The 14,710-nt window shown below is 52.3% G+C and overlaps 1 protein-coding gene across 1 annotated transcript in view; it reads left to right on the top strand.

Moving 5' to 3' along the window:
- LOC144610868 (insulin-like growth factor 1 receptor) overlaps positions 1-14,710 on the top strand; it is a 75,742-nt gene that overhangs the window by 14,245 nt on the left and 46,787 nt on the right. Inside the window, 4 exon segments of the mRNA XM_078429837.1 lie at positions 1,406-1,492; positions 1,495-1,549; positions 12,570-12,784; positions 13,593-13,719. Coding sequence (XP_078285963.1) covers positions 1,406-1,492; positions 1,495-1,549; positions 12,570-12,784; positions 13,593-13,719 — 484 coding nt within the window.

The raw sequence follows: 14,710 nt of genomic DNA, 5'->3' as shown, positions 1-14,710 counted from the left end.
GGGACCACATCACCCCGATTCTGGCCTCTCTCCACTGGCTCCCAGTACAGTACAGAATCAGCCTCAAGCTCTCCTATTCACATACAAAGCCCTAAACGGGCTTCCCCCCCTCCCATATCAAAAATCTTCTAACCCACCACTCTATCTCCAGGTCCCTCAGGTCGGCCGACTTGGGGGCTACTCACTATCCCGCGGTCTAGGCTTAAGCTCAGGGGTGACCGCGCTTTTGCGGTTGCAGCTCCTAGACTGTGGAACAGCATCCCTCTCCCCATCAGAACTGCCCCCTCCATCCACTCCTTTAAGTCCAGGCTCAAAACCTATTTCTACTCCCTAGCGTTTGAGGCCCTCTGAGGGGGCGCTGTGAACTGTTTATGTATGTGCTGTTATGTTTGTGGGCCATTGTATGTTCATTTCTTAGTACCTGAACTGATGTACAGCACTTTGGTCAACGTGGGTTGTTTTTAAATGTGCTGTACAAATAAAATGGACTTGACTTTGACTTAGTGTGAAGGGGTGATCGATGATCAGCGTGGACTTGGTGTGGGCCAAATGGCCTGTTTCCGTGCTGTATTTCTAAACTAAACGGTACAGCACATAAACAGGCCCTTCGGCCCACAGTGTCTGTGCTGGAAATGATGCCAATTTAAACTAAACTCCGGCATGTAAACATGGTGAGATATCGCCTCACCTTCTCTGCAATAGAGTACCGCCACCCAGGCACGCACACGCATGATGCTTAACATATTAACATGTTAACATAGCTTCTGACAGCACTGGGCCTGTACTCACTGAAGTTTATCATCATATATATATACAGCCGGGAAACAGGCCTTTTCGGCCCTCCAAGTCCGTGCCGCCCAGCGATCCCCGCACATTAACACTATCCCACACCCACTAGGGACAATTTTTACATTTACCCAGCAATTAACCTACATACCTGTACGTCTTTGGAGTTTAGAAGGATGAGGGTGGGGGGGGGGGACCTCATTGAAACGTACTTTAAATGTGCTATACAAATAAAATTGACTTGACTGACTTGACAATATATTACCCTTGACTCTTGTCTAAAAGCCTAAAGATGGTGCTGGGCCCGCTGAGTTACTCCAGCATTGTGTGTCTACCAAACAACCTTGACTCTTGCCTAAGGTCCAAAGATGGTGCCGGGCCCGCTGAGTTACTCCAGCATTGTGTGTCTACCAAACAACCTTGACTCTTGCCTAAGGTCCAAAGATGGTGCCGGGGCCCGCTGAGTTACTCCAGCACTTCGTTAGCTATGTTCCCCAGCGGTGAACTTCTCCGTTATGTTCCTTTGTGTAAAGCAGCATCTGCGGTTGCTCTGTTCCACAGTATGTTTGACCGTCTCTCTTGCCCACCACCCCCCCCCCCCCCCCCCCCCCTCCATCAGACAACATCGCTGCGGAGCTGGAGGCCAATCTCGGCCGAATCGAGACCATCACGGGGTACCTGAAGATCCACCACTCCTACGCTCTGGTGTCCTCTCCTTCTTCAAGAGCCTGCGCTACATCAATGGGGAGGAGCATCTCGAAGGGTGAGTCACCTTGACAAGGTGGGCGAAGGGCCTGTCTCCGTGCTGTGCGTCTGTCTCTCTCTCTCCAGATGTGCAGCACTTTGGTCAACGTGGGTTGTTTTTAAATGCGCTATACAAATAAAATTGACTTGACTCTCTCTCTCTCTCTCCTCTCTCTCTCTCTCTCTCTCTCCTCTTTCGCTCTCTCTCTCTCTCTCTCTCCTCTCCTCTCTCTCTCTCCTCTCTCTCTCTCTCTCTCTCTCTCTCTCTCTCTCTTCTCTCTCTCTCTCTCTCTCTCTCTCTCTCTCTCTCTCTCTCTCTCTCTCTCATCTCCCTCTCCCTCTCCCTCTCCTCTCCCTTCTCCCTCTCCCTTCTCCCTCTCCTCTCCTCTCTCTCTCTCTCTCTCTCTCTCTCTCTCTCTCTCCCTCTCCCTCTCCCTCTCTCCCTCTCCCTTCTCTCTCTCTCTCTCTCTCTCTCTCTCTCTCTCTCTCTCTCTCTCTCTCTCTCTCCCTCTCTCCCTCTCTCCCTCTCCCTCTCCCTCTCTCTCTCTCTCTCTCTCCCCCTCTCTCCCTCTCCCTTCTCCCTCTCTCTCTCTCTCTCGTATACACTGGAATTTAGAAGGATGAGAGGGGATCTTATCGAAACGTATAAGATTATTAAGGGGTTGGACACGTTAGAGGCAGGAAACATGTTCCCAACGTCGGGGGAGTCCAGAACAAGGGGCCACAGTTTAAGAATAAGGGGTAGGCCATTTAGAACGGAGATGAGGAAAAACTTTTTCAGTCAGAGAGTTGTGAATCTGTGGAATTCTCTGCCTCAGAAGGCAGTGGAGGCCGATTCTCTGAATGCATTCAAGAGAGAGCTGGATAGAGCTCTTAAGGATAGCGGAGTCAGGGGGTATGGGGAGAAGGCAGGAACGGGGTACTGATTGAGAATGATCAGCCATGATCACATTGAATGGCGGTGCTGGCTCGTAGGGCCGAATGGCCTCCTCCTGCACTTATTGTCTATTGTCTACGGGTAGTGTGGATGGTGTATGTTGTCAGCATGGGCAGGTCGGGCCGAAGAGCCTGTTTTTAGTTTGGAGATACATCGCGGAAACAGGCCCTTCGGCCCACCGGGTTCCACGCCGACCAGCGATCCCCGCACATTAACACCATCCTACACTGTCCCTAGTGGGTGTAGGATGGTGTCAGGGTGCGGGGATCGCTGGGCGGCGCGGACCCGGTGGGCCGAAGGGCCTGTTTCCCGCGCTGTATCTCTAAACTAAACCAACCTAAAGGTTATCTCCAACTCCCTCTTGAAAACATCCAGTGTATTGGCCTCCACTGCCTTCTGCAGCAGAGAATTCCACAGTGGCAGAGAATTCCGTGCCGGGCTCTCCTTTGTGATTCCTCTCGGCAGTCACCCTACCCCCCCCCCCCCCCCCCAACGGCTTCTCTGCGGCCTCCTGGGTTGCTTCTGAATCTAGTTGCAGCCTCTTAAGACCATCTGAGTGCAACCAGGGAGATGGTGGGCAAACACTATTCCCACTGGCTGTGATCTCCAGCACCTTAGACTGGCGTGCCTTGAGAAAGGAGATGAGGAAGAATGTCCTCAGAGGGTGGGTAAACACATAGACACATAGAAAATAGGTGCAGGAGGAGGCCATTCGGCCCATCGAGCCAGCGCCGCCATTCATTGTGATCATGGCTGATCATCCACAATCTGTAACCCGTGCCTGCCTTCTCCCCATATCCCTTGATTCCATTTGCCCCCAGAGCTCTATCCAACTCTCTTTTAAATTCATCCAGAGAATAGGCCTCCACTGACTGCCCTCTGTGGCAGAGAATTCCACAAATTCACATCTCTCTGGGTGAAGAAGTTTTTTTCTCACCTCAGTTTAAAATGGCCTCCCCTTTATTCTTAGACTGTGTGGCCCCTGGTTCTGGACTCCCCAACATTGGGAAAAATAGATCAGCCATGATTGAATGGCAGGGTAGACTCGATGGGCCGAATGGCCTAATTCTGCTCCGATCACTTTTGAACATTAACCTATAAATCCCAAAGGTTTAATAGGTAAGTAGAAACATAGAAAATAGGAAACTCTCGGGGTGAAAGCTGTGTAATTCATTGACACAGACGGCTGTGGAGGCCAGGACATTGGGTGTTTTTAACGCAGATATTGACAGATACTTGATTAGTAAGGGCGTCAAAGGTTACGGGGAGAAGGCAGGAGAGTGGGGTTGAGAGGGAAAGATAGATCAGCCATGTTGGAATGGCGTAGTAGAGTCGATGGGCCGAATGGTCTAATTCTGCTCCTGTGACTAATGAACTGTCCGCAAAGTATCTCTGCAGCCAAAGGATAGTGGAAATTGAGAGGTGCCCATGCAAGGGTCCAAAAAAGGGCGAGACTTATAATGGACCAAACATGGGTGTGTGGTGGTGGGGTGAGAGGGTGGCACGGTGGCGCAGCGGTAGAGTTGCTGCCTCTCAGCGTCACAGACTTGGGTTCGATGCTGTCTGTGCGGAGTTTGCACGTTCTCCTTCAGACCCGGGCTTCCTCCCACGTCCCGAAGGTTTGTAGGTTAATTGGCCCTCGTGCGTAGGGAGTGGATGAGACAGCGAGATGACAGAGCCAGCGTGGACGGGCGATCGACCGATGGACTCGGCGGGCCGAAGGGCCTGTCTCTAGGCTGCGTCTTGCAATCAGTCCGAAGAAGGGTCTCGACCCGAAACGTCACCCATCCCTTCTCTCCAGAGATGTTGCCTGACCCGCTGAGTTTCTCCGGCACTTTGTGTCTACTTGCGATCGATCGTTGAAAAAATAAACGTGTAGCTACGAGCAACAGAAATGTTGCTGGATTGCTGGGCATTTGCCCGGCCCGGCCTGGTCTGGCCTAGCCTGGCTGGCTCCAAGAGGCACTGAGCAAAGGTGAAGAGGTGGAGCTAATAGCCCAGGTCAGTGGCAATCTGCTGCCTGCCTGGGGGCTATTCCTGTTCATGTGCACGGCTTTGGACGAGTGGAGCCACTAATTTGATCAGATGCGATGCGATCAGGGAGAGCCGGCAAGGCCGCGGCAAACTGACGGAGAAGGGGCCAATGTTTCTCACCTTTCAGCAGAGCCACGCGGCCAAATATCCCTCTCCCTTCCCTTCCCTGACGTGAATCACGGCGGAAAAATGCGGAATAAATCCCATTTCAAAGGGCGGTGAGACTCAATATGGAATGGGCAGACTTGCGCCCTGAAGCAGGCATAGAACAGGGTGGAGTGAGGATTGAGAGAGGAGACAGAGTGAGAGGGAGGGGGGGGTGGAGAGAGGGAAAGGGAGGGGGAGAGAGGAAGAAAAAGAGAGAGGGAGGGAGGGCGATGGAGAGAGAGAGAGAGAGGGAGGGAGGGCGATGGAGAGAGAGAGAGAGGGGGGAGAGGAAGAGAGCGAAAAAAAGAGAGTGAGAGATAGAGAGAGAGAGAGGGAGAGGGAGAGAGGAAGAAAAAGAGGGAGAGGGAGAGAAGGTGATAGAGAGAGAGAGAGTGAGGGGGGAGATAGGAAGAAAAAGAGAGGGAGGGCACTGGAAAGAGAGAGAGAGGGGGAGAGAGGAAGAGAGGGGGAAAAAGAGAGAGAGAGGGAGAGGGAGGCAGAGAGAGAGAAAAAGAGAGAGAGAGAGAGAGAGAGAGAGAGAGAGAGAGAGAGAGAGAGAGAGAGAAATAGAAATAGAAATAGAGAGAGAAATAGAGAGAGAAATAGAGAGAGAAATAGAGAGAGAGAGAAATAGAGAGAGAAATAGAGAGAGAGTCAGGACCGGACCCGGGTAAGGCAGCAGCTCAAACGCTTTGCAATCACTGGTTGGTGTGGACTCGGTGGGCTGAAGGGCCTGTTTCCTCGCTGTATCTTTCAGATCTTGGCCTAGTCAAGGCATCTTTCAGATCTTGGCCTAGTCAAGGCTTCTTTCAGATCTTGGTCTAAGTGCTGTGGAAATGGAGCCTTGTCATTCATCTGAGCTGCTCACATGAGGGGAAGGGCCAGGTCGGTGAGAGGGCAATGACAGTGTAGATACACGGGCGGTCACGGTGGCGCAGCGGTAGAGTTGCTGCCTCACAGCGCTTGCAGCGCCGGTGACCCGGGTTCCATCCCGACTACGGGTGCTGTCCGCGCGGAGTTTGTACGTTCTCCCCGTGACCTGCGTGGGTTTTCCCCGAGACCTTCAGTTTCATCCCACACTCCAAAGACGTGCAGGTATGTAGGTTAATTGGCTTGGTATAAATTGTCCCTAGTGTGCGTAGGATAGAGTTCCTAGACAATAGACAATAGGTGCAGGAGGAGGCCATTCAGCCCTTCCAGCCAGCACCGCCATTCACCGTGATCATGGCTGATCATTCTCAATCAGTACCCCGTTCCTGCCTTCTCCCCATACCCCCTGACTCCGCTATCATTAAGAGCTCTATCTAGCTCTCTCTTGAATGCGTTCAGAGAATTGGCCTCCACTGCCTTCTGAGGCAGAGAATGCACAGGGATCGCTGGTCGGCGCGGACTCGGTGGGCCGAAGGGGCTGTTTCCGCCTTAACGGGCGGTCCCAAGTGGACGAGTCCTGACGGGCGTGCAGCGTAGGTTTACTAGGTTAATTCCCGGAATGGTGGGACTGTCGTATGTTGAAAGACTGGAGCGACTAGGCTTGTATACACTGGTATTTAGAAGGATGAGAGGGGATCTTATCGAAACGTATAAGATTATTAAGGGGTTGGACACGTTAGAGGCAGGAAACATGTTCCGAATGTTGGGGGAGTCCAGAACCAGGGGCCACAGTTTAAGAATAAGGGGTAGGCCATTTAGAACTGAGATGGGGAAAAACATTTTCGGTCAGAGAGTTGTGAATCTGTGGAATTCTCTGCCTCAGAAGGCAGTGGAGGCCAATTCTCTGAATGCATTCAAGAGAGAGCTGGATAGAGCTCTTAAGGATAGTGGAGTCAGGGGGTATGGGGAGAAGGCAGGAACGGGGGTACTGATTGAGAATGATCAGCCATGATCACATTGAATGGCGGTGCTGGCTCGAAGGGCCGAATGGCCTCCTCCTGCACCTATTGTCTATTGTCTATCTAATGCAGGCCATTTGATCGGCACATGGGTCAGCTGCTCGACTGCGTGACTGCGCGAGGCAGCAACACAGTGTTTGGCTGCGACGCTGCAGTGTGCAGGGCTCGGGAGGGAGGGGGGGGGTTTGGCAGGGGCCGCAGCAGCACACATGGACTGCAGGCCGAGGGGTTTGGAGAGAGTTTGCAGTCTGCCGCCGATGGGAAGAAGTGTGAGATTGATGACTTGGAATGAAGGTGGGATTTCCTCCTTGGCTCAGTCGAAGGGATTTCCAGGCGCTCAAAGCTGCCAGATTGGGGGAGGGAGGGCCGCTCCTGGGCCTGGCCAAGATGGCCGCTCGCGGGTCCAGCCAGCGGGCGGTCGATGGTCACGCCAGAGCCGGCAGCCCGCCCCTCTTCCGGGGTTACGTTCGTGCTCGCGTGTCCCTGGAGAGGGAACACGCGGTGCCCACGGGGACTTTAAAGGCCTCCCGTGGGGGAGGGGGGTCGAGCTTATTGCAGATAAAAATTACACCGTCGTGTTATAATGACTGCCTGATGCAACGTGACCATTGAATGTTTTTGTACCTTCTGGTGCGCTGCAATGTGCAATCATTGAATAAAGTCCTTGGGAAGGAAAGGGGGGGAAAAAAAAAAGCTGCCAGATTGTATAAACATTAGCAGTCCCGCAACCCTTGAGAAGTTGAAACTCCAGGTGTGTGTGTGTGTGTGTGGCGGTGAGGGGGAACGGAGCCCAGAGAACCTGCTTACTCCCAGCGTCAGAGGCCGTCTGCGAATCTCCCGCTGGCTCCCACGGTCCCGCGAGGTCAGAGCGTCCATGTGATTTACGCCCAGTCTCTCCCCGCCCTCCTCACTCTGCCAGCCAGCATTCACAGCTGGAACATCTGGCCAGTTGCTGCACTGCCTGAAGTGACCGACCGCCTGAAGTGTGCAGCTCAATAGGAAATAGCGTTTCAATCAGACCTTGCACTCTGCTTCACACGCACCGTTCGGTTCTGTTTACATTATCAATGCCACATGTACCGTGCCAGGGGGAGAACGTACAAACTCCGCGCAGACAGCGCCCGTGGTCGTGGGCGTGCAGCGTAGGTTTACTAGGTTAATTCCCGGAATGGCGGGACTATCATATGTTGAAAGACTGGCGCGACTAGGCTTGTACATGACTGGACACCAAGCTCCATTGAATCATTGGAAGAGATGACTAAAACCTTGACTGGAGCGACTGGGCTTGTACACACTGGAATTTAGAAGGAAGAGAGGAGATCTTATCGAAACGTATAAGATTATTCAGGGGTTGGACACGTTAGAGGCAGGAAACATGTTCCCAATGTTGGGGGAGTCCAGAACCAGGGGCCACACAGTTTAAGAATAAGGGGTGGGCCATTTAGAACTGAGATGAGGAAAAACTTTTTCAGTCAGAGAGTTGTGAATCTGTGGAATTCTCTGCCTCAGAAGGCAGTGGAGGCCAATTCTCTGAATGCATTCAAGAGAGAGCTGGATAGAGCTCTTAAGGATAGCGGAGTCAAGGGGTATGGGGAGAAGGCAGGAACGGGGTACTGATTGAGAATGATCAGCTGTGATCGCATTGATTGGTGGTGCTGGCTCGAAGGGCCGAATGTCCTCCTCCTGCACCTATTGTCTATTGTCTATTGGCAGCTACTCTACCGGTGCGCCACCGTGCTGCCCTGCAGTTTAGATTATTGTCACGTGTACCGAGGTACAGTGAAAAGCTTTTTTGTTGCGTGCTAACCAGCCAGCGGAAAGACTGTAAATAATTACAGTCAAGCCATCCTCAGCGCCGGAGACCCGGGTTCGATCCCGACTACGGGCGCCGTCTGTACGGAGTTTGTACGTTCTCCCCGTGACCTGCGTGGGTTTTCTCCGAGATCTTCGCTTTCCTCCCACACTCCAAAGACGTACAGGTTTGTAGGTTCATTGGCTTGGTAAATGTAAACATTGTCCCTAGTGTGTGTAGGATAGTCCTTTTATAAACATTGTCCCTAGTGTGTGTAGGATAGTGTTAGTGTGCGGGGATCGCTGGTCGGCGCGGACACGGTGGGCCGAAGGGCCTGTTTCTGCGCTGTATTTCTAAACTAAACTACAAACTCCGCACAGACAGCACCCGTGGTCAGGATGGCACCTGGGTCTCTGGTGCGATAAGGCAGCAACTCTACCTCTGCGCCACCGTGCCACACTTTAGGTTAGATTATTGTCACGTGTACCGAGGTACAGTGAAAAGCTGTTTTGTTGCATGCTAACCAGTCAGTGGAAAGACTACATGATTGCAATCAAGCCCTCCACAGTGTACAGACACATGGTAAAGGGTTTTGTAGTTAGTGTAAGATAGATTTCAGTAAAGTCCGATTGAACATATGATGAAGGCTCTTTGTAAAATTTTGTTTAGTTCATTTTGTTTTGTTTAGTTGCCTCTAATATGTAGAGAAAAAAAGTGGTGATATGCTCAACATAGAAAATAAGGTGCAGGAGGAGGCCATTCGGCCCTTCGAGCCAGCACCGCCATTCACTGTGATCATGGCTGATCATCCACAATCAGTAACCCGTGCCTGCCTTCTCCCCATATCCCTTGATTCCACTAGCCCCCAGAGCTCTGTCCAACTCTCTCTTAAATTCATCCAGTGAATCGGCCTCCACTGCCCTCTGTGGCAGAGAATTCCACAAATTCACAACTCTCTGACTGAAAAGGTATCTTCTCACCTCAGTTTTAAATGGCCTCCCCTTTATTCTAAGACTGTGTGGCCCCTGGTTCTGGACTCGCCCAACATTGGGAACGTTTTTCCTGCACCTAGCTTGTCCAGTCCTTTTATAATTTTATACGTCTCTATAAGATCCCCTCTCATCCTTGCTGGTTAGGAATGGGTGATCGATGGTCGGTGTGGGCCGAAGGGCCTATTTCCATGCTGTATCTCTAAACTAAACGAAGGGAATAGATGGGGTGGATGCACAGTCTTTTACCCAGAGTAGGGACCAGAGGACATAGTGAGGGGGGAAAACTTTGATAGGAATCTGAGGGGCAGCGTATTCACACACAGGGTGGTGGGTGTATGAAACGAGCTGCCAGAGGAGGTAGTTGAGACAGGTGCTATAACAATATTTAAAGGACATTTGGACCGGTGCCTGGATGGGAGGGTTTTAGAGGGATATGGCCCAAATGTTGGCAGGTGGATAGGACAGGTTTGGAGGGATATGGACCAAGCGCAGGCAGGTGGGACTAGTGTAGCTGGGACATGTGGGCAAGTTGGGCCGAAGGGCCTGTTTCCACACTGTATCCCTCTGTGACTCCATGAGGTGGGACTAGTTTACATGGGGCATTTTGGTTGGCATGGGCAAGATGGGCCGAAGGGCCTTTTTCCATGCTGTGTGACTTGACTCTCCCTGGCGCGAACTGAACGTTGACATAGAACAAAAGACAGACACAAAAAGCTGGAGTAACTCAGCGGGTCAGGCAGCATCTCTGGAGAGAGGGAATGGGTGACGTTTCGGGTCGAGACCCTTCTTCAGACTCGTCAACCGAAATGTCACCCATTCCTTCTCTCCAGAGATGCTGTCTGACCCGCTGAGTTACTCCAGTATTTTGTGTCTTATCTTCTGTTCAAAGCAGCATCTGCAGTTCCTTCCTGCACATTGACATGGAACAGCTGGATTAGTCAATGGGAAAATCTACTGGCGGGGAATCTTGAACGAAGCACAAAGTGCTGGAGGAACTCAGCGGGTCAGACAACATCTGTGGAGGAAATGAACATATGATGCTTTGGTGCCAGCTCTGATTTGTTTGGTAGCTTTTCATACCTTTTCATAAGGGGTTGGACAGGCTAGATGCAGGAAGATTGTTCCCGATGTTGGGGAAGTCCAGAACAAGGGGTTACAGTTTAAGGATAAGGGGGAAGTCTTTTAGGACCGAGATGAGAACTTTTTTTTCACACAGAGAGTGGTGAATCTGTGGAATTCTCTGCCACAGAAGGTAGTTGAGGCCAGTTCATTGGCTATATTTAAGAGGGAGTTAGATGTGGCCCTTGTGGCTAAAGGGATCAGGGGGTATGGAGAGAAGGCAGGTACGGGATACTGAGTTGGATGATCAGCCATGATCATATTGAATGGCGGTGCGTACAGGCTCGAAGGGCCGAATGGCCTACTCCTGCACCTATTTTCTATGTTTCTACCTCTAGTTCCCCTCTCCCCTGACTCTCAGTCTGAAGAAGGGTCTCGACCCGAAACGTCTCCCATTCCTTCTCCCCAGAGATGCTGCCTGACCCGCTGAGTTCCTCCAGCATTTTGTGTCTGTCTTCGGTGTAAACCAGCGTCTATACACAAGATGTTTTGGGTCGGGTGAGGGAGGGTGCTGATCTGAAATGTCATCTGTCCATTTTCCACAGATGCCTCGTTTAGTTTAGTTTATTGTCACGTGTACCGAGGTACAGTGAAAAGCTTTTGTTACGTGCTGACCAGTCAGCGGAAAGACAATACATGATTACAGTCGAGCCACTTACAGCATCACGTACAGATACATGATAAGGGAATAACGTTTAGTGCAAGGTTAAGCCAGCAAAGGCTGATCAAGGTTATCCCATGGACCTGCTCCCTGACCCACTGAGTTTCTCCAGCACCATGTGTTTTGCTTAAGATTCCAGTTCACTTTAGTTTAGTTCAATATCAATAGTCAATAGTCGTTTATTTGTCCCATACACATAAATGTGTAGTGAAATGAAACATTACCCGCAGTTGAACAATAAGACCAATAAGAATAATCAATAAAAATGCAATAACACATACAATCACAACTAACACCAAACAAAAAGAAACATCCATCACAGTGAATCTCCTCCAGTCCCTCCTCACTGTGATGGAAGGCCACAATGTCTTTTTCTCTTCCCTGCCGTCTTGTCCCGCGGTCAGGCTGTTGGAGTTGCCACGTCGGGGCGGTCGGGGCTCCCGATATTGAAGCCCCCGCTGGGCGGTGAAAAAAAATCCCGCGGCCTATTTCAGGCCGCGCCGGATGGTGAAAGGTCCGTGGCGGGCCGACCCAAGCCCCGCGATTCGGGGCGGGCGAACACGTTGCCTCTGCCGCTGCCGGAGCTCCCGATGTCGGCCCCCATCCAGGGGCCTGCGGGCTTCCGACTTCCACGCGGCCCGCGCCGGAGCCTCCGGAGACGAGTCGCAGCATTCGCAGGCAGCCAGCGCCGCAGGTGGTGAGTCCGGACCGCGGGCTCTGCGAACCAGAGACCCAGGTGGTCCCAGGTGCATGGCCGGTGGTAGGCCGCAACGGGAACGGAGACACGGCACAGAACAAAGGTCGCGTCTCCGTTCTGGAGAGAGAATGTTACAGTTACAGTTCCCGTTCCCTCCCACCCCCCCCCCAAAACATAACATACAACACTACATCATATTAACACTACAATTGAGACAAAAACAACAAAAAACACAAAAGACAGACGGACTGCAGGCAAGCCGCAGCTGCGACGGCAGCGCTGGCTCCTCCCTAGTTTAGAGATACATCGCGGAAACAGGCCCTTTCGGCCCACCGGGTCCGCGCCGACCGGCGATCCCCGCACACTAACACTATCCTACACACACTAGGGACAATTATTACATTTGCCAAGCCAATTAACCTACATACCTGTACGTCTTTGGAGTGTGGGAGGAAAACCGAAGATCTCGGAGAAAACCCACGCAGGTCACGGGGAGAACGTACAAACTACGTACAGACGGCGCCCGTAGTCGGGATGGAACCCGGGTCTCCGGCGCTGCGTTCGCTGTAAGGCGGCAACTCTACCGCCGCAAGTTCAGTTTAGTTTATTGTCACGTGTACCGAGGTACAGGGAAAAGCTTTTATTGCAGCATGTGCAGTTCCTTGCCCCTCTCGACCCGCTCCCTGCCCCGGCAGCTGCTGCGTGAGTAACTGCGACAGAGTTTATCTGCTGCGCCTCCTGACCGCCTGCCTGCCTTGTGTAACTCTGCAGCAACTATTCCTTCTACGTGCTGGACAACCAGAACCTGCAGCAGCTGTGGGACTGGAGCCGACACAACCTCACCATCAAGCAGGGCAAGGTCTACTTCGCCTTCAACCCCAAGCTGTGCGTGTCCGAGATCTACCGCATGGTGGAGCTGGCCGGCGTCAGGGGCCGCCAGGGCACGTCCGACATGGAGCAGAGGACCAACGGCGACCGGGCCTCCTGTGAGTTCACCCGCAGCACTGGGCCGCACTGTGGGGGAGTGGGACACTGTGTGTGGGGGAGGGATACAGTGTGTGACACTGTGGGGGAGTGGGGCACTGTGTGTGGGAGTGTGTAACAGTGTGTGGAGGAGTGTGACACAGTGTGTGACAGTGTGTGGGGGAGTGTGTAACAGTGTGTGTGACACTGAGGGAGTGTGTGACACTGTGTACGTGTGTATTGGAGTGTGTAACACTGTGATGGAGTGTGTAACTGTAATGGAGTGTGTAACACTGTGATGAAGTGTGTACCACTGAGTGTGCATGTGTGATGGAGTGTAGCTGTGTGTGTGAGGAAGTGCAACTGTGTGTGTGTGATGGAGTGTGTAACAGTGTGTGTGACACTGAGGGAGTGTGACACTACGTGTGTATTGGAGTGTGTAACACTGTGATGGAGTGTGGAACACTGTGTGTGATGGAGTGTGGAACGCCGTGTGTGCGTGTAACAGAGAGTGTAACGCTGCATGTGTGTGAGGGAGTGTGTAACACTGGGTTGTGTGGGAGAGTAATACTGTAAGTGAGTGCGAGAGTGTGAGTAAGCGTGTGACACTGTGTGAGTGTGCGAGGGAGTGTGTAACACTTTGTGGGGGGGGGAGGGTCTGAAGAACGGTCTCGACCTGAAACGTCACCCATCGCTTCCCTCCAGGGATGCTGCCTGGCCCGCTGAGTTACTCCAGCACTCTGTGCCTGTCTTCATGTGTAAGCCGGCCTCTGCAGTTCCTGCACACTTTGTCCTTGAGGTTAAAATGGTTTTGCTTTCATCTTCTGTCAGGTGAGAGCCACATCTTGAAATTCACCAGCAACTCCACAGCCAAGAACAAGATCATCTTGAAGTGGGAGCACTACCGGCCGCCCGACTACAGGGACTTGATCAGCTTCATCGTGTACTACAAGGAAGCGTGAGTACCTCAGCACACGCCCAACACCACCCACGCTCCAACACCACCCACGCTCCAACACCACCCACATCCGCTTCCACGCCCACCACCACCCACAGCTGACTAGATGCCAATTTATTTACATCGGCGAAACCAAGCGCAGGCTCGGCGATCGCTTCGCTCAACACCTGCGCTCGGTCCGCGTTGGCCAAACTGATCTCCCGGTGGCCGAGCACTTCAACTCCCCCTCCCATTCCCAGTCTGACCTTTCTGCCATGGGCCTCCTCCAGTGCCATAGTGAGGCTCACCGGAAATTGGAGGAACAGCACCTCATATTTCGCCTGGGCAGCTTGCAGCCCAGTGGTATGAACATCGACTTCTCCGACTTTAGATAGCTCCTCTGTCCCTCTCTTCCCCTCCCCCTTCCCAGATCTCCCTCTATCTTTCCTGTCTCCACCTATATCCTTCCTTTGTCCCGCCCCCCTGACATCAGTCTGAAGAAGGGTCTCGACCCGAAACGACACCCATTCCTTCTCTCCTGAGATGCTGCCTGACCTGCTGAGTTACTCCAGCATTTTGTGAATAAATACCTTCGATTTGTACCAGCATCTGCAGTTATTTTCTTACACTACCCACACCCGCTTCACATGGCCACGGGGTGTGACCTCTTGCCTCCAGTCTGAAGATGGGTAGATGGGTACAAAACCTGTACGTCTTTGGAGTGTGGGAGGAAACCGAAGATCTCGGACAAAACCCAAAACGTCAGCCATTCCTTCTCTCCAGAGATGCTGCCTGTCCCCACTCAGTTACTCCAGCATTCTGTGTCTGTCAAAAGCTAGAGACCCGGAGTTTAGTTTAGAGATACAGCGCGGAAACAGGCCCTTCGGCCCACCGGGTCCGCGCTGCCCAGCGATCCCCGCACGCTAACACTATCCTACACACACTAGGGACAGTTTTTACATTTACCAAGCCAATTAACATACAAACCTGCACGTCTTTGGAGTGTGGGAGG

Source organism: Rhinoraja longicauda, chromosome 38 (genome assembly GCF_053455715.1).
Source record: "Rhinoraja longicauda isolate Sanriku21f chromosome 38, sRhiLon1.1, whole genome shotgun sequence".
In the NCBI taxonomy this organism is placed as follows: domain Eukaryota; kingdom Metazoa; phylum Chordata; class Chondrichthyes; order Rajiformes; family Arhynchobatidae; genus Rhinoraja; species Rhinoraja longicauda.
Note: the sequence above shows the minus strand (reverse complement) of the source record. Positions and strands in the feature narration are given on the sequence as shown.